We start from the raw sequence: 26,609 nt of genomic DNA, 5'->3' as shown, positions 1-26,609 counted from the left end.
ATCGAAGCGCTCCGCTCGCCCCGCCATCCGTCATTGCTGCAGTCTGACGCGAAACTCATGAAAAGCATGAGTGGAAGCTCAACTCATGGAATTACTGGACTTCACTGTGGATTTTTCAGCTTCACACTAACTAAATATCCCCACAGAAGCAAGACTCGTGTTATTCAGGAGCATCAAGGGTGATTTTGACACTACAGGACAATGGACTCCATGGTGCAAGGAGTCGCCTTGAAAACCGAGTCGTTTGATTTGTCTCTTCATGATTCTGTCTCTTTCTAAAGGCTTTTTTTTTTCTCGTTTTCTGTCGGATGTCACTCCATCTTTTCGCAGTTCAACATTTCCTCCCGGGCGACGCAGCACAAAATCCGGGTGGTCAGCCTTCGTTGGCTGACTAATGGACAACAGTAAAAACACACACACACATGGCCGGAGAGGACTCAGCGTGCATCGCCATCCATCACCGGCGCACGTTTAACCTCGATGCAGTGCGCAATGCCCATCTCAGTGCGGCGGCCATCAGGCTGACAGGTCCCATGATGAAGGATGATGCTCTGGAGAGCTAACGAGCGAGGCCCGCGCCGCTTCATCACGCCTGTCTGGGCCACGACCTTCAGGCAAACTTATGTACGCAAACAAACTGTGTGCAGAGTGAGCGCACGCTGTCGATACTCTGACTTCCTCCTCTTGTCTCACTTTCTATCCACTCATCCTGACGTTTTCAGAGAGGCGTGGTTGCAGCTAACTGCCAGAAGATGGATCCAAGCATTTCCACTTCTCCCCCTCTTCATTCTCCACTCGGCCCCCCGCCTCACTGAGCACTGCTCCTCTCCTCAGATATCTGGACAGTGTAATGAGCCAGCTGTTCCTCCAGCAGCAGAGATTACGGAGAAAGAGGCCAATTCTTCTCTGCCCGGCATCCACATTGTAGCGGAGCTGCAGTGGGACGGATTAAGACAAATTAGCTCCTGACGACAAGAAGGCTTGATTTGATGGAGCCACATGGCATCGTGCGATTCATCACCCTTTTTTTTTTTTTTCCTGCCTCTATTACTGCATCTCTGTCTGTGCCGCTAGGGAGAGAGAGGAAAAGGCAAAGTGGGGGCTGAATTGTAAAACATAAAGAGAAAAGCAGCAGTGAGAAGTCTGCTGTTTCTCATGTTCACAAATCTTGAATCTAGGTACTTATGGCACGTTTCCACTGCAGCGTGGTAGCCCCGTTTAAGCGTTCCTAAGCGTCCTCGCTCAGGCCTCGGGCTGCCTCGCTGGCCGTGGCGCATTTCCATTAGAGTTTAGGACCTGGGGTAGCAACGCAGTGTAGGCGGGGCGATCGGCTTTTTGGCGGGCTTTTTGGGCGGAGCGCCGCTGGGTAAAACTGCAGTGGCGTCATCTTCAATTTGACACAACTCACAAAACGCACACAGCAATGGAGGATGTGGAAGCGATCGTTTCCTTGTTTCTTGGTGTGTGGCTTGTTCCGTTTACAAAAATGCTGTGTATAAAAATGCTGCAAGCTTGCTTCTAGATATATATGTGACGCTAGGAATGATCTTGTGATGATTCTCTCTGACCAATCGGCAGTCGAGAGTGTTGACGTCACTAGTTCAGCCCTGGCCTGATAGAACCACGATTTTATTGGGCCGGAAAAAGAGGGGAAAAGTACCCGCTAGCCGGTGCTACGCTATATGGAAAGGCCACCAAAGACTGGCCTGGCCGCTTGAGGACGATTAAGGACGCTTAAACGGGGCTACCCGCTGCAGTGGAAATGCGCCATAAGTGTCGTATAGAAAAGGCAGCTGCTGCATGTTGCTGCTGCTGATGTGAGATACAAAATGTATCCGAGGATGTGAAAATGAAGGAAAAAAGTTGGCAAAGAGGATTTTTTGACTGGTAGAAGTTGAACAACAAGTAAAAAACGCATCTCCTTGCTCACTTTACATACAAGTTGAGGACATATTCTGCTTGATGCTGGACTGAGCCGACCAAATTCATCGGGAGTGTCGTGCTGTTTTTTCACAGCTTGTTGAGACAAGCGGGGAAAACTTTGATGCATTTTACCCACAAAAAATACACCATGAATGTGGCAAAACGGGAACCGGTCAATTTCTCGTAGACCAGCAATCATGCGAGGACCAGCCTAATCTTCTCTGGTTTATTCTGAGATTTGACTGTGGAGCATAAACCCCTTTAATATAGCAAATGGAGGGGAACTCGGTTGCCATCAAAGCAGGATCCAAAGCTGCAAGCTTAAAAGAGAGGGAAAATATCTTATGTAAATGTATTCAACACTCACTGGCAACTTTAAGGCTGCAGAGGCCCCCCCAGCCTCCCTAAAAAATAAAAAAACTCACTTATATAACCACTTTGGAGAGTGCACGTCTGTATTTCAAATCATCACGGACTCAACTTTCAAACAGTCATCCTCAGTGAAGCATAATCAGAGGAAAAACTCAGAAATGTTTGCTTTTAGACAAGGAGGAGGGGGGAAGGCAACAGTAGTCAGTGATGAAAGATGAGAACAAGTCTGAGTGAGAGCTTCGCGATCAAAGGAGGGTGTGTGTGTGTGTGTGTGTGTGTGTGTGTGTGTGTGTGTGTGTGTGTGTGTGTGTGTGTGTGTGTGTGTGTGTGTGTGTGTGTGTGTGTGTGTGTGTGTGTGTGTGTGTGTGTGAGAGAGAGAGAGAGAGAGAGAGAGAGAGAGAGAGGAGGTCATTACCAGACAGCCAAACAGCTTGACTGGCATCATAACACTGAAGGCTGCGTCTCTCCGAAAGCGATTTCTCTTCAAACTAATGCTTCCTCAGGCCGAGGCAGATGAATCGGCTTTCTGCTCTTTCTCCAGTACTGTCCCATTTCTTTCCTCCCTCAGGCGAGAAACAACTGGTCAATTCCCCTAGTCCCGCTAGTTGTTCTTCTTTATACTCGGTATCGTGCTGCAGAAAGATTCACTCTCTTGTCAAAGCGAAAGCTGCTGGTATTGAATGGTACATTCCCACCAAAGCTGTAACATTCCATTATTAAACCTCAAGGCACCTGCTAGATTAATGCTTGCATGTTTTTTATTTCACATTGTTTACTTTTGTTTGCTTGCCTCACCTGTCTTAGAGAGCTGGATGTTGGCCTGTCTTCGCCCGTTGCCGTTCTCCACGTAGCACGAATAGTTGCCCAGGTCGCTCTCCTCCACAGACTCGATGGTCAGAGAGATGGAAACTTCCTGCTCCCCTAGGTGCTCCCGGATAGTCCTGGAGGGGCGAGAAGGAGCACAGGAACATTGACATGTCGAACAACCGTAACATTATCCCCCTTTGTATGCCTACTCACTCAAAGTATGCTTAACAAAGGTCACAACACCCCTACTTGTGGCCCTATTTATCAACAAGAAACCTATACTTTGCAGGGGTTACATTGACGTTATCAATGAACCATAAGGTAGGAGGTGACAGACCGTGACTGACAAGGGGCCGGCAATAGAAGTCATGACAGATTTCTCCTCATGAAAAATAGTTCTTGGTCGTCTCGCTGAGGCTCTTGATGTTTACCGGTTGTGACATGTTGGTCCGGGGACAATAGTGTGACTGTCATGATGCACTACAGCGCAGAGCGATCACAAAACATTTTGTCACGAGGGTTAGTAAAAGGAAAAATCTCTTTAGATGTTCTTGTTGCACAGAATTGAGCCAGTAATATACACTTCTCCAACAACGACAAGTGAAAAAGACTGCTTTCTTCACAGAGAGTCCTAAAAACAACACTGGGACACTTCGATGCTTATTTGTCTCCACTGGACACTTGGCATGGTGTTGTGTAGCAGCCTGCTCTTCATTAATTTAAATGAGCAAAAGGAAACAACTAGCTTCAATGCAAAAACGCTGACAATGCTAACAAGCAAGAAGGGGATGTCAAAAAGTCAAGACATGGCTTTTACACAAACTAAGCACGTTTCCAATTAACAGTCTGGGGTCATGTAAATGTATAAACATTTCACAATAGAGGCCCAAAATACTAATTTGAACCTTAACATTAGCATAATGTGTCCTCTTAAAGCTATTGTGTGGTTGAGCTTCTTGGAATTATTTGTTGAGACGCATGCAAACACGATGGCGCAGTTCGAAAAAGATGTAAAAGAAATGATCCAAAAACAGCAAAAATAAAGTCCCAGTCTTACTAATAAAGCCTGGTTAAAGCATTTCTAGCAACTAATTGAGTACATGGATTGCACCTTGCACTATCGCCACTACATTTTTTTAAAGTGCACCCAGACCTTGGATCGATTCGCTCTGTCCGCCATGCCTGCGGGAGTCTCTCAACAATAATAAGAGCGCTGTTGAGAGAGATGAGGAGTGGCATTTACAGTCATAGATATATACAGTGGCCAATCAGAGGGGTCTCAAACCGGATACATCACACGGGATGAGGGTTCCCAACCAACCAGAATGGTTTAAAGTTAAACTAAGGAAGTAGACGTAACAGATATACCGATAGCAGCACCGTTTGTCCAGCGGCTTAAAGGAAAATCATCTTTTTAAGGTTACAAAAAATCTCAAAGCCCTGTTTAATGATGCATGGGGGCTAATAGTGCAAAGAGGGTCCAGCCTGCCGCGGGGCATCTGAAAAGAAAACTCCTCTAATTCCTGCTGATGTATAGTTAGACTAAACAAAGCAGATTGTGAAGTGCAGGGGAGATGAAACACATTACAATACAACCACTGCTGCATGGGAATAACTCACTCGCCTTCCAAAGTGCTAATACCGTAATTGGTATCTCACATAGAAAAGCTCACTCTCGCAGTGAACTTTCTTTTATTGCCCATGAACAATGAGGAACCATTAGAGGTAATTATGTTACTTTTACATGGACTAGCTGCTTTTATAAAAACTAAAATATGAAGAATTTATTTTTAAAGCTTCTGCATGAGAGTCCTGTCTTGTATGCGAGCAGGAAAATTAATTGAGTCTTTTATTATAATTCTTGTGAGCTTTTTCTAACACTCATCCCTCTCCATTGTGTGGCCACTCATGCAGAGACACAGGGCTGTGCAAGGTTAGGATATAGATCCACACTGATGGCTTTTTAAAGAGGCGGCACCCATGTGTGACTCAACATAGACCGAGCTGAAACACTGTAGCTGTTTGCAAAGAAAAGTACAAATCAATCTGTGTTAACAAAAAGACTCCATCATGCATTCTTGCTGGGGAATGTTTGTTCCAACAATTGATGATGTGTTGAAAGCAAACATTTTGTGGTTAGTGTGTTTATGGTAAAAAGCAGGATGGAGAAGTGGATACTGTACACACCTCAGGGACGTTTGAAAAACATCTTGGAGTTTATGAAAGCATCGTGGCTGAGGGGCCTAATCCTACATCCTCATTATTTATTTCAAACAAACATCTCACATTAGCCTGAAACCTTGTATTCCTCTTTGAACGGCTCTCACAGCATATACAGTACCATCATCCAGTAACATCTCTCCGAGCAGCCTTCATGTGACACCTGAACTTTTGAACTGTGCCGAGTTGTCATGATTTGCTTTATTTTACTGGCTGTTGCTCCATAAAGTGTTTTTTTCCTGCCGTCTGCACCTCTCCTGACTACGCCCCTAAGGTACATCGGAATTAGATCGGACCACAAGCTCTTAAAAGCAGACTTGAAATGTAAAATTGTTTATAATGACAGATCACCCAATAGCTTGGAGTTAGCTAGCTTGTTGCATTAGCAACAGTTTTTGTTCCAGTTTTTACCCAGTCTGACACAGGAAACAACTATCACTGCTCACTAGTGTTTGGAAGTAAGCAAAGGAGTCCAATTAAGGCTGGGAGTTTAGCCTTTGCAGACCATTTACATGCACACAAACCTATATCACACACTACAGGGAGAGGTGAGACGTGCAAACGCTAATACGCTGCGAATGGATCTGGCCCTTCCTACATCCAGGACATGGTTAAACCGTACACCCCAGCACGTGCACTCCGCTCTGCATCAGCCAAACAGCTCGCTGCACCCGCACTGCGAGGGGGACCCAAGTTCCCATCAGCAAAAACACGTGGGTTTGCTATCCTGGCTCCAAAATGGTGGAATGAGCTCCCCATTGAAATCAGGACAGCAGAAAGCTTACACATTTTCCGGCGCAGACTGAAAACTCATCTCTTTGGACTCCACTTCGAGCGATAGAATTACTAACAGAGCACTTATATACTAATAAAGGGCTGGCTTATCTAAAGCCAGTTGAGTAGCACTTGAAATGTTTGGCTCTATGAAACCTGATGTACTTATATGATTCTGTTTTCTTCAAGTTTGTATGTCACTGGTCGAATGCACTTATTGTAAGTCTCTTTGGATAAAAGTGTCAGCTAAATGTAATGTAATGTAACAGGTAGTGGAAGCAATGCTGGACCGGATACTCCACATGGACATATCTGAGTTAGAAGATATTTTACACTTAAAAGGTCACTGAATGACCGTGCACCAGGGACTGAACACTTTTTTAAAAAACTGCGGCTGTGACTTTGCCTCTGAGATCCATGAAGTGTTGTTCTGCAGCCACACAATTTGTTATCAACCCCCGAATCTCAGTTTCGAAACATGGTGCCAAAAGCATCGTTTCATGCATTACAGGCGGTTCTTTAGGGAATTCTCCTGCGTGATTAATTTCCATTTCAAAGCTAAGAACGCATGGAATGATGTCAGGGAGTGGGTTTGAAGTGGCGCACATGAAAAATGGGAACAAAAAATAAAATAAATAAAAACACATAGATGGGGAGGCGGTGTCACGCCTTGGTGCACAACACAAAGATGCACTTGAACACACATGAACACTTTTAAAGAAGCTCAGGGACACACTCTTGATCTCTTGGCTTGTTACCTCATTTGAGTATCATATGAAAGCAAGGTCTCTCACCGCATGTGATGCACTTCTACTTTATTCCTCATCCTTATTATCCCACCTACCCAATGCCGTCACCTGCCACCCCCCTTAGTGTTGCAGGCTCTAATTGGCCCGGTGTCCTTCACAACAGAGCGCGGTGCTGAGAGCTGGACACAATGTGCTAGATGGCTAATAGAGACATCTCCAAATGCCAGGTCAGTGACTCGGCCGCTAGCTCTCCTCGCAGCGTTGTCATGCTGCTTACAGTTAACCTTTTCGTTGGACGCCATTTGTAGACGACAGGGATTTTCTGGTCACACATCGACACCGTCAGAGGAGAACAGTGGGGAAGGACATGTGGATGTGTGTGTTTGTGTGCCCTACAACTAAAATGTGATTGTACCAGGATAAGATTGTTGATTTGGAGTAATAACAAGAACGTTTTGAGATGCGAGATTAAGTCAAATGCTGTTATAATAAGAACAAATTGTTCTATGTTGTAGAAAACATGACACAGAAGGGGCACAGAATACAAATGTGAAATCTGAAAATTAGCATAAAAGGGCCTCTTTGAAATAGCTAGTTTTTCCTTTTCTCTTTTTCACTTTTTCCAATATGACCTAAATGTATCTGAACCAAAACATATCTCCGCCACTATCAGAGAACATCAACTTGGCTGCTCTACATAAAGTTTTCTAGACTTCTTTTTCCACACGGATGTTTCAAACACAATGAAAACTGCAAGTTGCTGTTTCCTGACATAAAGTTGAAGGGGAAGTTATTTGTAGTGTGCCGTTTGGAAATGATAACCTACTTGTTTGAGAGTTCAATAAACTGGAGATCCAATGTCCTAAACCACCTGAAACCAACTTAAACACAGCTGGTTTCCACCAGATGTTGGAGTACTGTTTCCACCGATGAGCCAAAGAGATGGAGGTCACCCAAATGGAAAAGGAGGCCAACACATACGTTTATTCCCATTTTCTGTGCTGCTCTGCTATTAATGCCTCCACTTTATATTTCACTGCAAACTAATCTCTGATTACTTGCACGGATAGAACAATGCCTGAACCGTGCATATAGATTGTTCATGATAAAGAATGCATAGCTATCTGCATTATTAAACAGCCGCATACATCATGCATGGATTTCATTTAAATGATAGCGCCGTTGTGATAAAAAGTTCCTTTTGTGTTGATGGTGGTCACGCAGTGGTCACGCAGGTGTGGTAACTGTGTTTACCAGTTGTGCTCCAAGGCCCTTTGCTGCTTCTGATGAGACTAAATGCACCTCATGAATTGGTTATAAGATGATGCCCGAGCTTGAGTTTCACTCCCACACACTCCCCTCCGCCTGAAACTCCTCCATTGGACTCCTTTGTTTACTTCCGGAACTTAGTGACATCACTATGTAACACTCGAACTTGATATTTTCTCTTAAACACTTAGGATTAACAATAAAACTCCTACTTCATTTCGGTCTCTTGAACGCGCTCCTCATCCAGATCCTCGATGAACTTCTCCCCCTTCATCCAGTAGATAAGTGGACTGACGTCTCCGCTGTATCCGAAGAACGCTCTGCACGTCAGGTTAAGAGGACTTCCTGTTGGAGACAAGAGACAGGGGATGAGGTAACACCTGTAGGAACATGTAAATTAGGAAGATTGTTGCTATTTGTTGACACTGTCAACAGTATATCATTTGCACAACAGGTCATATGTAGAGCAGTGGTTCTCAACTGGTCAGGCCTCGGGACCCACTTTTTACTTGGTCAATACATCGCGACCCAACATTTTGAAGCACTCAAATCTATTCAACAAAAAATCGTGCTGTAATATATACGCTTTTCAGCATAGAATATTAATAAAGGTGAAGTACAGTGCATATGTCCCATATATCCCTTCACAGAACTAAAGTATGCTTTTAAAAAAGGTTTATGAGATGATGGAATCAAAGCTGAACTAAATAAAAAGGCACAGATGCTGAAAACCCAACCCCAGCAGGGGGGTCTGGGGGGATTCTCCCCCAGGAGATTTTTTGAAATACTAACATAAACTATGCATTCTGGTACAGTCTGAGAAGAAAATAAATAAATCTATTACTACCCGACATATTAATAATATTTTATGCCATTGTTTGTTTTTCATTTTGTTCTGACATCTTGCTGCGAGAAGAGTAAAGAGGAGATAGTCTGTGTGACTTACTTTAAATTGTGGGTAAGGGTAGATAGCTCCCATTGTTCTGTGACCTGTCAATCATCAAACCGGGGGTCATATTTAAATATGTTTTCATTTTTATCTGAAGTTGTACCCATGGATGTATAAAGAAGAGTTCTACCGCAAAGTTATTCTCCGTGGGGACTTCCGGCAACAATCTTGATTCTGATTGGCCAGAAGACTCGAAAAAACTTCAGCAAAGATATTTTATTAAGAAGATGATCACTACGTGACAGAAATTTTCAAAACCGTTTATGGTTTCCGGTGCTTCCAGTCCAACGCCGACTGCATGCACAGCGTTAGAAAATCGGGCCTTCAAAATAAAAGTTTGACTTTTCCCCCCCCCCAAAAAAAACAAATATTCCAACTTTTTTTTTCTTCTCCAATTTACCCATCTCAAAAACTCAACAGCAGCCTCTAGATTCCATCAACTTACAAACCGTCTCTTGCTCTCTTAAACCATCCCAGAACCTTTCTAAATTCCCTAATGGCCTCTTAAACTTTTAAAACACACTCTTTTAGCCTCTTTCGTGGCAAATCCACAGCACAGTCATAAAAGCTTTAGTACGCTTTGGCGGACCCTTTCCATATTAGACCCTACATTTACAATATATTCACTGCATTCTTCAGGAAGTAATTTTGGGAATGTAGCTAAAGTATGGTGCGTCTTTAGGGATTGTGATGTGCACTATTAATGAATGCATAAAGCTTGTGTGATACTCACAGGTCAAACTGTATTGGCCAGTATCTACACACACTAAGATGGAGCTCGAACTGCAACCCATTGTACGTGATAGGCTAAGGGGCGGGGCATCTCTAAGTAATAAACACTGCTTAAATGTCCTAACATATGATATTTGGGAGAGTTTAAAATGTATTTGAGTTAAGTAATAGTTGAAGTAGAGGCAAACACTGAAAACAATACCAGTACAGAGAATACAAGACTAGAAAAGCGGTGAAAAATGGAGGAGAAGGAGAGAAGTCAGCTATCCAGTCATTTGAGGTCATTCTGTGTGTGCTGGCAGGCAGTGTGGTGGCAGGCTTCCTGGGATGATGAAGACCATGAGAACAGAGAGGTAAGAAAGTGCACAGGAAACACATATCAACAGATAAACCCCCCCCCCCGCCTTCACACCAGCGGGAGTCCTCCTCTCCGCTCGGCTCATTTTGAACACATGCCCTATCTGAGGAGAGACAGATAAACTCCTTTTAAACCCGTTTTCGCTCTCTGCCTGGGATTAGAGACCTCTCATTATTCTTTCACACTTATCACACACACGCCGGGCCCACGGCACATCCGAGAGTGTGTGGCCTGTGCTGTGACAGCCTCACCGGGGGGGACGAGGGGGGGAGGGGGAGAGAAAAGAGCCACATCATCAAAGCCTTGGAATGACTGATCCATAAACAAGCCGCCGATGATCAAGGAAGGCTCCAGCAGTTGTGAGTCCAGGAAAGGCAAAAAGGTGATTCAGCATCTCTTCATTAGCACTCCCTGCTCATTGGCCCAATGGCGAGGACTCAGAAGTCTGTGAGATGGTAGATAACTGTGCCGTATAATTAGGTTCTTGCTATTTCAAAGATAATAGGGATTTTATTTTACCAAGGCCTGCTCTAATTTGACCCTCTAGTGCAGTGTAGACGATAGCTATAGCCTTAACAGAGAAGATCTGGTTTTGTGATTCAAAAGAGTTGGAGGACAGTTTCTGCATTTCGTCTGTGCATGAGAGAGAGAAACAGAGATGTTAGGGATGCTGGAATCTGTCCTGGACCACACATACACATTCACACACATTGCTATTCTTCCCACTTCCACAAGGGGGCTCTATGGTGCTACAAAGCAGGAGGGCCAACGTGCAGTAAGGAGCACATGAAACACACACACACACACACACACACACACACACACACACACACACACACACACACACACACACACACACACACACACACACACACACACACACACACACACACACACACACACACACACACACACACACACACACACACACACACACACACACACACACACACACACCACTTTGACAGGTGTAGGCAACAGTCAAAGGAAACACAGATTCTTCAGTGTGCCACCTTTGATGTCAAGAGGCTTCACCCATGGATGGGAACAGCATGTTGTGTTGTAGCACTGACAGCTCCACTGCTGTGCAGACAACAGCCGCAGCGTCACTCTCCAACACTTATTCCAAGGGGCTCTCATGCATATGGTTGCATGTTGTTTCCCTAACGACGGCGTGCTAATTTGTGCCGGTTTTACTGTGAGCAGCTAAGCTTGCACGAAAGAGCTTGAATGCTCAGTTTGGGGAAATGCACAAACAACCGTGCAGAGATTTAAAAATGCACAGATTCCAAATCCCAACCTCTGGTCTTGGTCAGGGGGTTAAAGTGAGTCTTAATGCGATTGTCTCATCTCAATTATCTCCCCTTCGCCTGTGGCAGCGGGACGGAGACGTCAGCAAGATTTCCGTGGCTAAGCGGACACACTGGATGCCATGAAGCCATGAAACAGGGTAAGAGACACAGAGTGGAACAGAAAGAGTATGCATTTCTGCGTCTGTGTGCATGTGACATGTATAGGCTAGTGTGGGAGAAAGAGGACATATGTGCACGTCAGCGTGGAAGACAGAGGAATCACACACACGGGAGAGCAGAGCATTCTTCGTGGAGGACTGAAAGAAAACAGTCAAAAGAGCATCGTCTTTGTGCGCTGAAGTTCACATAGATTACACATCAGTACATATACATGCTCAAACCATGTTGAGTTCATCTACCAGTGCTTCTCATTCACATCCAAAAAGCTCAGGAGTAGCACAACCATTTGCTTTGCTTGTTACAACCATCAATGAATGAATCCCTGCAGCTAGCATCAGGGAAGTGACTGAGCTTTTTCTGAGGTTTTTTTGGAAAGGGTATTTGTAATCTTAACAGCAATGAGGACACAAATAGCTTCCTCTTTAATGTTTTTAGTTAAAATGGGAAGCAACTTGTGAGCTGGCGGGTTAATGGAGGCCAATGGTCGCCGGGAAGGTTGTTTAAAAAACACACAAAACACACTTTTAACATTTAAAATGTGTACATGCAGATGACAAAAACGTTCTCACTATTTTATACATTGCTATCCTTCCTGCTATGGCCTTCAAGGTCACCAGATCTTTACCCAACTGTACATGGAACCATGATCTAAACTAAAACTGTAATATATACCGGGCTGCTCAATCCTAAGAACTGCTACAGGATTTGATTTGTAGATTTGATTTTTTTTTTATCTGTATTTTTGAAAATTATGTAACTTTTTTAGTTTTTATCTTTTTTTAGCATATTGTTTATTATATTATAACCTAGTGCTTATTTTAACGCATTTAAGATATGCAACACTAAGCTGTTTGTGGCTCTTTCCTGCTGTAACGCTGCAAATGTTCCCTCTGTGGGACTAATAAAGGTATCTGATTCTGAAAAATAAAGGAATATTTTGTAGACCTTCAGGGATCTATGTAACGGAGCTTTGATGGTGTCCTGGAGACCCTACTGGGGCTATTTATGTCAGGCTTTCATTTGATCATTTACCCTTCTGTGTTATCTCTGAATATATTAAGAAGACAGAACTTTTGTTGGGTCGGATTAGCCTTTATTAACGGAGTGACGTTGGTGAAAGGTCGAGACCAGAAATGGTCCCAGGTCGGATTCGGACCTAGGTCCTCTACCTGGGGACTGAACCCCAGTAAATGGGCCCATCAAGGTTAAGTACTTCTTGAAACAATAAAAACCTTTCTTTGTGGAAATCATCAACAGCCGGTGCTTTCCAAAGCACAACCAAAACCTCTTGACAAAACTCAATTCCAGCAACTTCTGGCATTGATGGAAAACTCCTCTTTTATCCGGTCTTTTAGGAGCAATGATATTCCCTCTGAACCCTAATTAGGCCTTCCTTTAATGCAACCGTCTGGGCTGAAGATAAGAGGACATGAGATTGCCCAGCAGCTTGTGATCAGCGGGATAGCAAGCAACTGATCTGGACTGAGAAGAAGAAGCCCAGGAATTGAATCAGTTGATAATTTGATTGTCGATGGTGAAAGGAGGTTCCCAGATTTGTCGGGGCATGTGGGCAAAATATTTGTTTACAATCTCTGAATGAGAGCGAGCATGCGCTTCATTATCTGCAAAACATCCAGGCAGCGAAGGGTTACATAAGTGATGGAGCTGTAATTGCAGTGGCGGGGTACCCACTCACATCGGGGTTGCCAGATGTGGCGGTTTGATTGTCTCTCTGTTCAGCCTTCACTTTGTTTTGTTTCAGCCCAAACCTCTCCAGTCATTTTAAGACAGCCATTGTCTGTGCTATGTTCAATATTCATTTAGCCCGCGTATGGTCCATCTCCTGTTATTCATACTTGGCACTGAACCTCATTATGGCATAAGTAGGCAAACTGCTGCTGCTGTTCCCCCTTAATTAATGCATGTAAAGCAGATATGAAGAGATGCAATAGCATTTTCCTGAGTTTTATAAGCATGTTAACATGTGGCAGTCATAACACATAATGCTCTATGATGCGTTGTGAAATTACAATTTCTCTGCTCCGTGCTACTTTTGCCAAGGACGAGCCGTGTATGGAAATTAAATAAGGTTGTACTGTTTAATATTACAGGGCAGAGGGAAACAAACAGGCGGCGGGGGGTTGGGTGAATTACAAGTCCAATTTGAGCCTTGTGGAACTGAGAATGACATTTGCAAAGATCAACACCCACTCTTTGAATTGATGTTCTCATAATACAATGTTCTCCAGCACAAAAGCAAGAGCCTCTTATTGCTGCCCAACCAAAACGAATAATCATTACCATTTTTAAACCTTGTGTTCCTTGTAATATTGCATGGAAAAGTCACAGTTGACTTCTCGTAATGAAAAGCTAATTAGACATTAATGAAACACTTAAAGGGTACTTCACATAACACTAGACAAATGCCACGTTCAATGGAGGAAACAAGGTTGTACTACAATTAGAAAACAATGGGAAGATGGTGGTGTTTTCCATGTCAACTTTAAAAACAGATACTATTTTTTGTTCAATCGCCTGGCTCTTATAATAATAGTAATAGTTGTCTCATTTCACAGTATCAGGGTTTTTCAAGGCCCTCAGAATATGCGAATATTTGTGCACTGGAAAAGTGATTTCTTTATGATACTGTATGTCCCTTTAAACTTTTCAGAAATCCGAGTTTTTTTTGTGCAAAATATGATTCTCAGTCTGAAATGCTGATGTTGCTGCAAGGTGAGAATAAAAGACGGTGAAAAGGCAAGGATTTGATACTAACAGGGCCTGACTGGGCTCCTCTGGTGCAGGGAAGGACTCATGGTGGGCTTGGCGAAGGACGATTAAACCGTCTCAAGAATGTTGTAATGGCCCCATGCAGTTTCAACCACTGACAGCAGGCCAGAGAAATGGAAAATGTTGCAGGGGTGGTATCAAAAGAGATTGATACACAATAAAGGGAAGAAAGGCACTAAAGAGCAGGTTCCTTGAGTCCTTGCTGGGTTACCTTTGAAGCATGCCCACACTGCCAACAGTCCTTTCTCCTAGACGGAGCTCCCTGTGGTTAGATGCTCAGCTTGGAGCCACTTTAGCCATGCTTGCAAGGATTTTCTCTCCAAACTATTGTACAGGGTATCTCAAGTGTTCTCTAACTTCACATGGCTCATGTACTTTCCTCCCCTACATGACTACAAATGACATATACTACTGTGAAATTGAGAATGTCTGCTTAAAACGTTTCCAGCCAGCTTCATGCACACTTCGTGTAGCCTACTATCGAATTGTATCATACAACTGCTTGTGATGTTACCAAATCAATTAAATTATTTTCCTAACTCCTGTGTGAAGCATTTGTGACCAATTACTTACAATAAACGAACAATTTAAAAAAACATACCGTTCTGTGTACTATCGAATCGTATCATACAACTGTACCGTATAGTTATCCTGACGTATTGTATCATTTTGCATGGTTCTTTGGTTGTATGTTCAGGCTTCACCAAAGCGTTGATTGTGGGCGAAGTGGCCCTTGTCTCTCCTAAGCCATCAGTGGAAGGAATCTAGTCTCTAAATGGTCCAGTGGAGCAAACTCAGCAGCGAAGATCTAGACAGCTTACTGTGCTCAGCGAGTGAGAGAGACAATGGGACTGAGAGGAAGAGAAAAAGTTGTGAGCGAGGAAGGAAGTGCTGTTATATCCAAATACCCCCTCACGGGTAGTCCATGTAATGAGAACAGGACTCTGCAGAGAGGCTGGGACCGTAGGTGCTCTCCCCAGCATTTCAGAAAGACACAGTGCTGGGTATCTGCGGCGCACATGAGACAAATGAAAGAGGAAGCAACGTGAAGTGAATAAGTGCAATAGGTTTGAACAAACAGGAGGAAATGCTGCTGTAACTTTTCACCTCAAATCTCCCTGCAGAGTGAGTTTGGAAATCATTGCATCACATTTCTCCAGGGGGAAGGTGGGAAAAGTAGAGCACTGGGTTTACATGGTGTGACTGTGGCAGGATTGCATGTACTGAGATGTTTTCTAAAATAGACACGAGGATAGCAGCTTCACATTTTTCTTGAAAATATATTGCCTTTTCTAGACAGAGACTCTGGTTAGCCTGCTAGCTAAACATGGCTAAACATTTAATTGTAAGTGCATTTTATCGTTCTTAAAGTCGGATGTGTAAATAAATAAACAACTATTTGGCAACGGTATGCTATTTGAGAGCTTTATACAGTAAAAGTAAGTTGTATTTTTTGCTTGTTATGGAGTATTTCTATTTCAACATTTATTCATTTAATTAATCAATACATATTTTTTTGTTTCCTATAACAGTGATTACACCTATCACAAGTCGGATATTTTGGGAATCATTTATGAAAACATATATTTGTGTCTATTGCCCAATTGCTTACTTGATGTAAAGTGTCATTGACATTAACAGGAGCTAATGCTAACAAGCAAATAAATGGTCCAACATCAATAACAGTTTATAAATGTTAACATGTTTCTGTTTGATTTATCCGTTCCTATTTCCATTGTTTATTCTTCTTTTCTATGTCATCCATATTTATCACTTCTCCTTTGTCTTCCACCTCACATGTCCTCCTTCTCTCTCATGCCTCGCAGCATGTCTTGGGATAGCTTTGTACAAAAACAGGTTTCTATAATCATTTCCAAAACAGGAAAAAGGGACTAACAATAGGAGTGTGTGACAGAGTGCCGTGAGGAAAGACAGACTGCATGGAAAGGTTAAAGCTGTGGTGAGAGCAGGATTCATCCACACATCCTCCTCCAGCTTTCTACCTGTCCGTCACTGGGAAACAAAGTGTGAGATCTGTGTGTGTGTGTGTGTGTGTGTGTGTGTGTGTGTGTGTGTGTGTGTGTGTGTGTGTGTGTGTGTGTGTGTGTGTGTGTGTGTGTGTGTGTGTGTGTGTGTGTGTGTGTGTGTGTGTGTGACCCAGTCGAGCATATGCAGGATAGATAATTGGAGTGATTTGAACAGCCCATGCTTCTGTCCTTCCAATTTGCATGGACATATGGAGGTACCGGTAAATACATTCATGTTCACATGTTCAAAAAGGGCATGTTGGGGTTTTTCGGCTAGCAATAATGTATTTGATAAACACGCCGTGTTTATAAATCCTTCATGTATCCGTCTGGATAAATTACCACGAGATTGACAGGATTGTGTGGGGGCAGCAAAATGTCAACATGATGAAATATCTGCCATGAAACAAGGCGACAAAACTCTCCTCGGGGGCGATGACATGACCGACTGAACGGAGCATTTGCAAAATAAAAGATGAACATGCCGTAAGGTCGTGATCAGTGGGAGTCAGATTGAGTCTTGTGAACTGCTTCCTTATTCTCCAATGACCTGAAATCACATGTGAAGTCTGTCATACAGAATAAACCCATCAGAGTCACCCTTTGATTATTCAGACATACATCTCGCTTGCACTGTGGATTAATTGATTTGCCTGTTCCCACCCACGACTCCTGAGTATAGTATATACTTTTATTAAGCACTCTGGTGGTCTGATCATGCTCTTGCAAGGTTTGTGCTGCAAGGAATGGATGTAGAGGTCAAAGAGGGGACTTAAGTAGAGATGTCCCGATCCGATCACGTGATCGGGGATCGGAGCCGATCACGTGATTTTCAAAAGATCGGAATCGGGAGGGAAAAAAAACGGGGATCGGGATTTTTTTTTTCTTTTTCTTTTTTATAAATACTTTTTTTTAAAATTTTGTATTCAATGTTACAAAACAAAAATGACCTTGTTCAAGTCTTAAAGTCATCCTGAGGCCTTAGTTTTGGTTTCAAATTACAGAACATCATGTATGTGTTTCTTCTTTGGGGCTTGTTTTCATAGACCTGGTTGCTTATTTCTCTCAAATCTGGCAACAGAGTGGGCAGGGCGCAGTGTCTAATTGTAGCAGTAAGCTAACGAGTACTGAAAGCTTTATTTAGTTTTGATCCAATGCTGCACAACTGAACTGATCCAATGCTGCTGTGAAAGAAAGAAGCTATATCCATGATGGATAGAATATCCAATTTAAATAAAAAAAGAACCTTAAGGGACAACTTGAATGCTTTTTTTTCTCTTAATGCATTGCATAAAGATCGGATCGGGAAAAATCGGCATCGGCAAATTGTCAAAATCAAATGATCGGAATCGGATCGGGAGCAAAAAAAGGTGATCGGGACATCCCCTAGACTTAAGCAATTAAGAAATTAACCTTTCTTCTTGGGATCTTTACATTATGTGTGAACATGGTTTGAAGTGGAATTGTCAACAAAAATCAGCCGCTTTGTCAATTCCTAACCACTATTCCTAACCACTATTCCTTAAACTAAGGGAAAACCTTGTGAAGGAGAATGCTCTGACATTTGGCGACGTATTTTTGATGCGCCATCTGAACTCCATTTAATTTGAAGTTCTTTAGTAGGAAAAGCATCTCTGTAATCCAAGGCTGTTTCCTCTCTGATCCTCTATGCCAGACTGAGAATACATAACCAGACTGTTGTGAATCTGTGGTGTCCCGATGTCTGTGAAGTTGCAGCCGCCTGCTTTATTACCCCTGCTCTGTGCTTTTCTAAAGGTGACATTTGTTTACCTGTTCTGTCCCTGTGACACGCAGCACGGCAGTTTGGGAGCTATTCAGCTTTATAGTCTCGCTTTACAGTATAGCTGAATTTAGAATTCAGATAAGAAATGGCACGTCTTGAACGAACTGCCGGGCACTTAAACCCTCTTGCCATCCATTTAATTAAAAACAATACGATAAATTACGAGCAATGCTATCAAGAGGTGGAAGGGAGGGAGAAGAGGAAGTAGCTGGAGGCAAGGTAAATTATGACCTTATGCCGGAAAACATTTTAAAGCGGGGATATCACGGTGTGTGCATAAATTTAAAGAGTGCAAGTGCTGATCTGTCAATCATGTACCGCTGCCTGAATGCAAACAGTGGGGGACTGAGAATCAGTAAACATCCATATTTCATGGTATATATCATGCCCTAAGTACCACAAGAAGGCACATTTCTGAACGTATGATGAATGAGAGAAGCGTTTTCCACGGTGATAACACAATCACTGATGTCTAGGGACCTTTCATTGTTAGTATTAGCAGAAAAAGTACAGAATATTAAAGATTAAGATGTAATACAATATGAAAGGACCCCCCACCAGTGCCTAAAACAACACAAACATAATTTGGGAATTTTTACACCAACAAAACACCACCAAAAAGCTTTTATCGCTGTTTGCAGCCGTCGCAGAAACAGACTGACAAACATCTGTTATAATCTGTAAACCAGCAGGCACACGAGGAGCTTTTGAGCTTATTCGCTTTATCCACTGTTCGACTAGTAGCTTCTCTACTGTCGGGACTTAGACAGCGCTCCCAAATCCACCCTGTGATCGCTGCTCAGAGACTATCAGCATAATATTACTAATACTGTAACAGCATGATTACCAATACAATCTGAAATAATGCAACATATAAGAAGCTCACAGATTCAGATCACATGAGGCTTTTAGAGCAGAACCAAGTCTTGCAGGTCTTTAGGTACTATTTGCGTCACTTGAAGGGAAAGTACAACTACGACTATTTACCAGAAATTGTGGTGCATTATGGGAAACGCAGGATGCAGCACCTGATCCATACTAGGAAATGAAAGTTAGTATTTTTCAGGGACTACTACAATATTTCAAAGTCTTTGACAGTCCCCATTTTAACAAAGGTACATGATAGGCTAAGGGGCGGGACATCTCTAAGCTCTTGACCAATCACAACAGAGCTGGTCAATACTCAAACAAAAATAAAGTAAGACAATAATATCTGAGATGAAAGGGATATAATTGTGTGTGTTGAAGCTGAATCTCTAGGAGAGTGTCGAATGAGCGTTGAAATGATTTCACTGTCTATCCTGACTGCCATCCCTGTATGCAGGTGTGTGTGTGTGTGTGTGTGTGTGTAGCACAGCGGGTGTGTGGCGAACACAAGTGGCATACTGATGAGTTCCCAGCATGCATCGATCAAATTACACTGCCTACTCTCTTTCTTTCCCTTGGCTTGTCTTTTCAGTCAATCTCGCCTGTTGCTCTTTCTGTGTCCTGCTCCACTCCCTGCTGGTAAACAACTTCACTATTCCACAGAGTGACGCTCCTGACCGGGCTGCTGCCACACTTTTTCACTTCCTGATGACCTGCCAGCCTTGTTTTGTCTTTAGGAAAGCTATCAGATGCACTTTTATGTGATTTCTTCCACCTATTCTATACGTGCTCCTGTTAGCCATTTCATTTTGAAAACGCCTCCATTGGACATGCTAGAGACACTAGATACTAATATGAACCTGAAAACGAGCACAATATGTCCTCTTTAAGTCGGTAGACTAAATCCTTATGAAACCATTTATGTCCTTACAACATTTCATGGCACTCGATCGATGAGTTTTGGGAATATTTGAGTTTGTATCAAATGATGAAGCAACAGACAGATATTGCCATCCCTCGAGCCAGTGTGGATGATCAAAAAGACTCTCTGGCAAGTAGTAACATTTGGAAGGATAGAGTAAAAGAGAAAGAGAGAGAAAGAATACATGAAACATAATTGAAAGCACCACAACCGGTCTAATACAGAATCTCTATCATCAGTTACTGACGTGCAAAATCAAAGAGTCTTTTCCCGCACTGCAAAAATACAATGCTTAGCGATTGTTTGGAGTCGGAGCTGGGTACTAACACCAGAAGAGATGATGCTCTGAATGCTCAATGGCTCGGTTCAGTGGACAGCGGGCCAAACGCTTTCAGAGGTCAAGCATTGAAGACCCACAGACGGCCCGAAGGTTGCAGGAGTGGAGTGGAGACCGAGATGAGGTGGAGTCAGGAGCAAAGTAAGGTGCTGCTCTGGTGCTGGGGACTTTTCTTTGAAATGGAGCAGAGTGAGTCACCTTGTTATGAGTCACATCTTTAGAGGGTGATTGCTCCTAGGGCTTATTTTTGTTCATCATCATTTAAAAAGGTCCTGTTATTCTGTATCAGGGGTTTCCATGTCCTGTGGTGTGTTGTATAGTGTGCACTCAATGGGGTACAATTCTGCTATAGGACTGTGACTATTCAATGCTAAAAGAAAGGAAGATGCACCTTTGAAGAGAGGCCGGCGCTGCGTCGCTGTGAGGCTGGGGGCTAATCTGAGGCTGGGTAGGGAGGCAGTAATGCCAGAGCTCACGGGGAATTACTGGGAAGATTTGGAAAAAATCTGCTGGCAGCAATTTCCCTGTCGCTTTTATTAGCCTGCATGTGAAATGTGCTGCTGCTTTCTTTAATGTGACAGGCTACGTCTTGCTCGTGTTTAAAAAAACGTTTTACCCCATTTCCATATGAGCGGGTTGATGAGAAATACAGCAAGAGAAGAAGATGCGTCACTGTTATGTAATATCATTTGATAATGTACTCTCCCTTTTACAGTTTGATCCTCTTTAACAAGGTCAGATACTGTACAGGGATTAAGGGTCTTTTTTAAGGGTGCATGTGGTGTGGTCAAAGCACAATGCCAAACAGCATTTGTGGTAGTGTTGTGTTGTGTGGGGATGAACCGTATCTGTACCAACCCATATCCTCCCCTGGGATGCATGCACACATCAAAGCATCCCCAAGCAACATGCTATATGCACCTAAGCACACATTGTCTATCTTCTACTCACACACAGTCTCTGCAGACCAGGCCCACAGGCTTTCCACTGTTTAGAAGGTTAAGAATACATCGGTTGAATATAAAGACACAAGCAGCTAATTGTTAAGCACCCTGTTTCAAAGTGAAGGTTTCAAGGGGCTGCTGATTGGCAGCAGGGTAACCAGGTGTGAATGTTTCTCAAATAATATGCACGCCCTGCTGACTTGCTTAAACATTACTTGGTAGGAGAGTCAACCGTTTGAGATTGAGACGCCTGCTGGAGCTTAATTACTGAGTGTTGTATCTCGCTGAGCCCTTGAAATGAAGTTTGTTTCATTCAAAACAAATCAAACACTGAGTGCAAGGAATAATTATCTTGTGAATGCAGAGGGTGCCGAGTATATGTGCAGCAGCTTCTTTCTGATGGCTGGAGAAGCAGCCATCCCAATGCCTCCTCGTGTATCATTAGACCGGGAGATAAACAACAACATCTCATTTTCTACAAAGCGCAAAAGCCCTGTGCATTAGCTTCTTATCATGAAGGTGACTGTTAAGAACAACTGCAAGAATAAACTACAGAACAGCAGGAATAGCGTACTGTACAGGAGCTGTGCCAAGACAAGTGGGAGTGAAGGTAGGAGGAAGAGGAGCTTATATCATCGCTGAGTTTCAATCAACTGTGGCTTTGGGTTCTGATCCTAAGTTTGGGGAACTGTGAGTAAGTGCAAAAGGGAAAGGCTGTGAACAGTAAAGCCTGTGCACAAAGCTTTGGGTAGATGTAGCTGTGGTCTGTTACGTAGGCTTTAGTGCATGTCATTGGTCCTGTTATCAATGCAACACACATAGGAGGAGGCAGACTAAATACAGATTCATGATTCGACCATCTGTAACACACTGCCTCTTGGCACTAACTTAGATTAGCAAAATAAATGTCGATACAACAAGTGTCATGGCTGCATTTCACTGCATACATCTTGATTTAACAAAGCTACGACCACGGTGGTGAGGATACCGTTCCCACATAAATACTGCTTTGGAAACATGCAGAGGAAACACTGTGTGGCTCTGTGATAGAGCCTCACTGGTGAGCCGAAGGCAGAACTGGCTCCAAGTATCGGCCCCACAGCGGCAACATTCAGGCCTCAGTCCAGCAGCAGCTCTGGACTGAATTCATAAGGACCCCTCCAACATCTCAGATGATGTTTGTGTGGCTGCCTTCACAAGTCTTTATAGCTGTCTGCGACTCTGCAGGGAGCCGTGGTGCATCAACATCTCCTCTTTTTGCACTCAACAGGCATGTTCTCTCAATGAGGGGGAACCAATTAGGAGATCAATGGGGGGTGAATACAATCAAAAGAGAAATGTCAGTCATATAAACTCATCTTCGAAGGCATTATCAGAAATATAAGCAAGTCTTGAATATTCAGAATGTGTTTATTCTTTGCAGTAGGCAAAACAAATGTCTAACTGGATTTTGAACAAGCAGCAGTAGCAGAGAGGATGTTTCCTGCTGCGAGTCTCTTATTATTTCTGTTGATTTCACAACTGGCATTTGCTTCTGCACGCTGTGAATGTTTAGGAGGTGACAAGTTGGATTGCAGCAAATCAAAACATTTGCAACTGTGTTCGTGATTCGCACTTACTAATGTCTTTGTGCACACCATTTTCCTATTCTGAGGTGAAGCCCTCGAGGGACGTTGCACAGGAAACTGACTGTCTGGCATTATTTGGTTTTAGGAAATGTGGTGTTAGTGGGAAAAAAAGAGAAACACTGAAAGGTGCCATACCTTGAGGGACAGAGCTAATGAAGCAGGTAATGAATGAACCTGCTTCCTAAAACATCAGCTAGCCCAGCTGGAGCATAATGAACTGCAAAAAAAGTTGCTCATCAGCTGTATAAAGTCTTGCCCAGCAATGACGTTGGCACAAATACCAAACTACTAATTACAAAAGAAGACAAAAACCTCTTTGTTAAATAGGAAAAATAGAGATAGGATGCTTATCTAAAGTTTTACAGACCTTTTTCAGATGCAAATGGGCAATTATTGCTCAATCATGCTCTTAGAAACACAATGTCGTGACTTACATGAATGGTCTGAATGCGTGGTTGCTGATGCATCACGATCCTGACCTGGCCTGGACCTTGGATGAAGGTCAGCTCAACTTTGGCCGAATGAGTTCTTGACACAGGTTGCCAACCCTAACCCTTGTTTTAGCCTAGGTTGTCTGGTAAACGGTGGGTAAATGTTCTCTGTCAAGAGACATTAAACACCTCCAAAGAAGACTAACACTTCATCTTAGTGGGACAAACATGCAGTGGATGCATTTTGCATTAGAGACACAATCTCTTTTTTAATCTCATAGCAGCCGTCACAATAAAACCTACAATTCTCAATAGAAACGAGGTAAGGAGAAAAGAAACCAGGCCGATTCATCACGGGTGAAATGGAGTGGCAGGTGGCGTCCCTGCTGGCCCGGTCCCGTTGTCCTCTGGTGTCTCGCCGCCCCCTCTCTGCCCGATCTGGCTCACCCGTATGCTCCCATCATGACCCCCGTTACGCGCCATCAAGCCGGGCCGCCACAGCCATGAGCCCGGACCTCTAAAAACCCCTGCCTGAAGAATGTGTGTGTGTAGCTGTGGACCTTGAGGGCGTTTCCGCCTCTATCAACACAGCCCCTGCTGAGGGTGACACCTGCAGATAACAGTTTAATAGCTGAGTAATGTCTGTGGCCTCCTCCCCAGCTGTGCCGGGGCAGCGTGGTGAGGCATGAGACAATTGGAAAGCCTTTTCTCTCTTTAATGTGTGCACATGGATGTCTCCTTACAGACACGTGTACCCACACTGTATAGTTTTTAATGCAAACACTGATATAACAGTCAGGAGGCTGTAAAAAGGGGGCATGAGTGCCACCAGCCGGCCAACGAATGGGCTTATACATCATATATCTTCATCCACCACCTGCTCCTGATGCTAATGTGTTCTCCTCCTATAACAGGTGTGTGTGTGTGTGTGTGTGTGTGTGTGTGTGTGTGTGTGTGTGTGTGTGTGTGTGTGTGTGTGTGTGTGTCCGCTGGGGGATGATGTTGTACAGTAAAGTGCATTCTGAGGCTGTGCAATCTCTGCAGACCAAAAAAAGCACATAGTGTACAAATGTTTTCAACATCAATCCATACATTTTGCAGAATAGGAGACCAACAGAAAATGCTCCTGCCTGCAGTACATATTGATTCAGCAATCTGATGAAATCTTCCCTATTCAAAGAGACCATTGATTATAATAACAACTTAAGTCAACTCTATACACATGAAGAGATTCTGGAGAGGGTAAATATTTCAAAGTATGAAATTAAAGGATTTCAATGGTAAATTTGCCAGCGAGGCGGAGCAGGAGCAAGTTAGGTTCGGTGTCTCTAGGCGCTCCTATGAAGCTACATTCGTAAATAAGCATCTATCTCTAACTCTGCACAGGCAGCAGACATGCTCATCTTTAAGCAAACTAAGTTTATATTGCCCTCTCTGTCGACATGTAAAACTTTGTTTTTGCTGGGTCCTGATAGACAGAGGAAAACTCTCCCTGGAGAAATGGAAATGATGTCAAGGAGAACTTGCTGGGAGGCTGAATGTAAGTAATGACAAGACTAATCCGCAAGCTTTTAAATAAAAAAAGCACACTTAATAGATGTAACAACAAGATGACATTTGCGAGACATCTCTGAAATGCTAAGCACTTCCTGTTGTTAGGAAATGGTTTACTCCACCAGACCTCCTGCGGGGCTCCTGTTTTTAACTACAGCTGAGGCGTCTGCCACCTCCTTAAAGATAACATGTCTCACATTAGAGATAATATTCCACTTGACTGATCCAGTCTATCTCTCTTCCAGCACATAGACAGATATTTGGCATCGTTTCCCTTCTCTTCCTTCTCATTAACTCCAGCTATCTGGGATGGCAAAAGTCTTCTAATTGTTCCCTACACTCAGACTCATGAAGGCTTCACTGTAAGTGCACTGCTGACAATGACCACTGTTAGGGCATCACCAGGTTCAACACCTAAAAAAAGAGTATGTTTCCTTGGGATTGCACTTAAAGGCTCAGCGGGAAGAGATCCATGTTGTTAAGTTACCCCTACTCTTAAACAAACAGCAGGTCAGACATCTGGTTTTCACTTGACATAACTCAGAAAATCATAACTTGCAGAAGCTTCTTGCTCCAGTCAGACTTGTTGATTTGATGTGTTGGACTTGACTTTCCAAAAAAATATTACCCCTGCAATAACACGAAGACAGGGAGACGGGTATTCCCAATTTGGGGAAATATGAAGAACTGGCTCCAGGAAGAATACAAAATCAATTACCATGTACACCTCAGCCCCCTGGCCCATGGTTGAGATGGTGATCCAAGAATATGTTTTAGAGAACAGTTGAGACTCACCACCTGACGACCTATCACGACCTTAATCATTTGAGGATGGATCGTAACCTCATCCATCTCGCCAGTATCCAAGGTTACCATCTAGCAGACCACCTATTCTAACCTTTAACCTTCAAGGTAACTGTTTTACCATCTCTATAGAACTTTAGAGATGGTAACATCCAACTTTGTGATGGGGATTTTCCCTTGAATTGATGATAATGACAATGTGACTCAGTATGCAGGGTAATGGGCTCGCTGGCATTCACCTGAATAATTTGTGCGTTTTCAAGCAGTCAAACAGACACATAGACTAAGGAGACATGAAGCAGGGTTCACCAGTATCAACATCCATCTAGTTTCCTAATGATTACTGACAGATACATGACAGGGTCACAGCAGAGGACTAAAACCACCACTGCACCACTTGATCTTGATGTTCTTGTAATGTCGAATGACTCGCATGAATAATGGGAGAGGGAAGACCAATTATCGGAGAGAACATTTGTAAACCTGGAAACAAAGATCAGGAATGAAATGGGTTTAATAGCTAATCACACAATCTTATGATCTGATAATTACCGTCTCCATGCTGCATGCTCCGTCTTAACATCATGCAGAGAATAAGTGGAGGAAAAGACAGACAGAGAAGCAGGGAGAGCACTATTTTGCATCTGTGGCTGTCAGCCGAGGGAGCTGAGTGGCATTCATCCTCCCTCAGCTTTCACCAGCCTGGTCAGTAAATCACAGTCTCTCTTTTTTGCCTTTCTTGCCTTCTGCTGAGGTCAGCTCGAAGCAGTCCAGACATAAGGAGGAGGCATCCATCACCTTTTTTATACGTCCAAAGCCTCAGCCGCTTAATGCAGCCTGAGATGGAGCAAAAGACAATCCAATCAGCCGGCTGAG

The 26,609-nt window shown here is 43.3% G+C and overlaps 1 protein-coding gene across 1 annotated transcript in view; it reads right to left on the bottom strand.

Moving 5' to 3' along the window:
- LOC307034297 (interleukin-1 receptor accessory protein-like 1-B) overlaps positions 1–26,609 on the bottom strand; it is a gene marked incomplete at its 5' end in the record, with an annotated part of 234,816 nt that overhangs the window by 12,697 nt on the left and 195,510 nt on the right. The window contains 2 exon segments of the mRNA XM_079673066.1: positions 3,091–3,236; positions 8,327–8,459. Coding sequence (XP_079529192.1) covers positions 3,091–3,236; positions 8,327–8,459 — 279 coding nt within the window.

This window comes from Notothenia rossii, assembly GCF_949606895.1.
Source record: "Notothenia rossii genome assembly, chromosome: 3".
In the NCBI taxonomy this organism is placed as follows: Eukaryota; Metazoa; Chordata; class Actinopteri; order Perciformes; family Nototheniidae; genus Notothenia; species Notothenia rossii.
The sequence above is the reverse complement of the archived record's forward strand: the minus strand, read 5'-3'. Positions and strand labels throughout refer to the sequence as shown.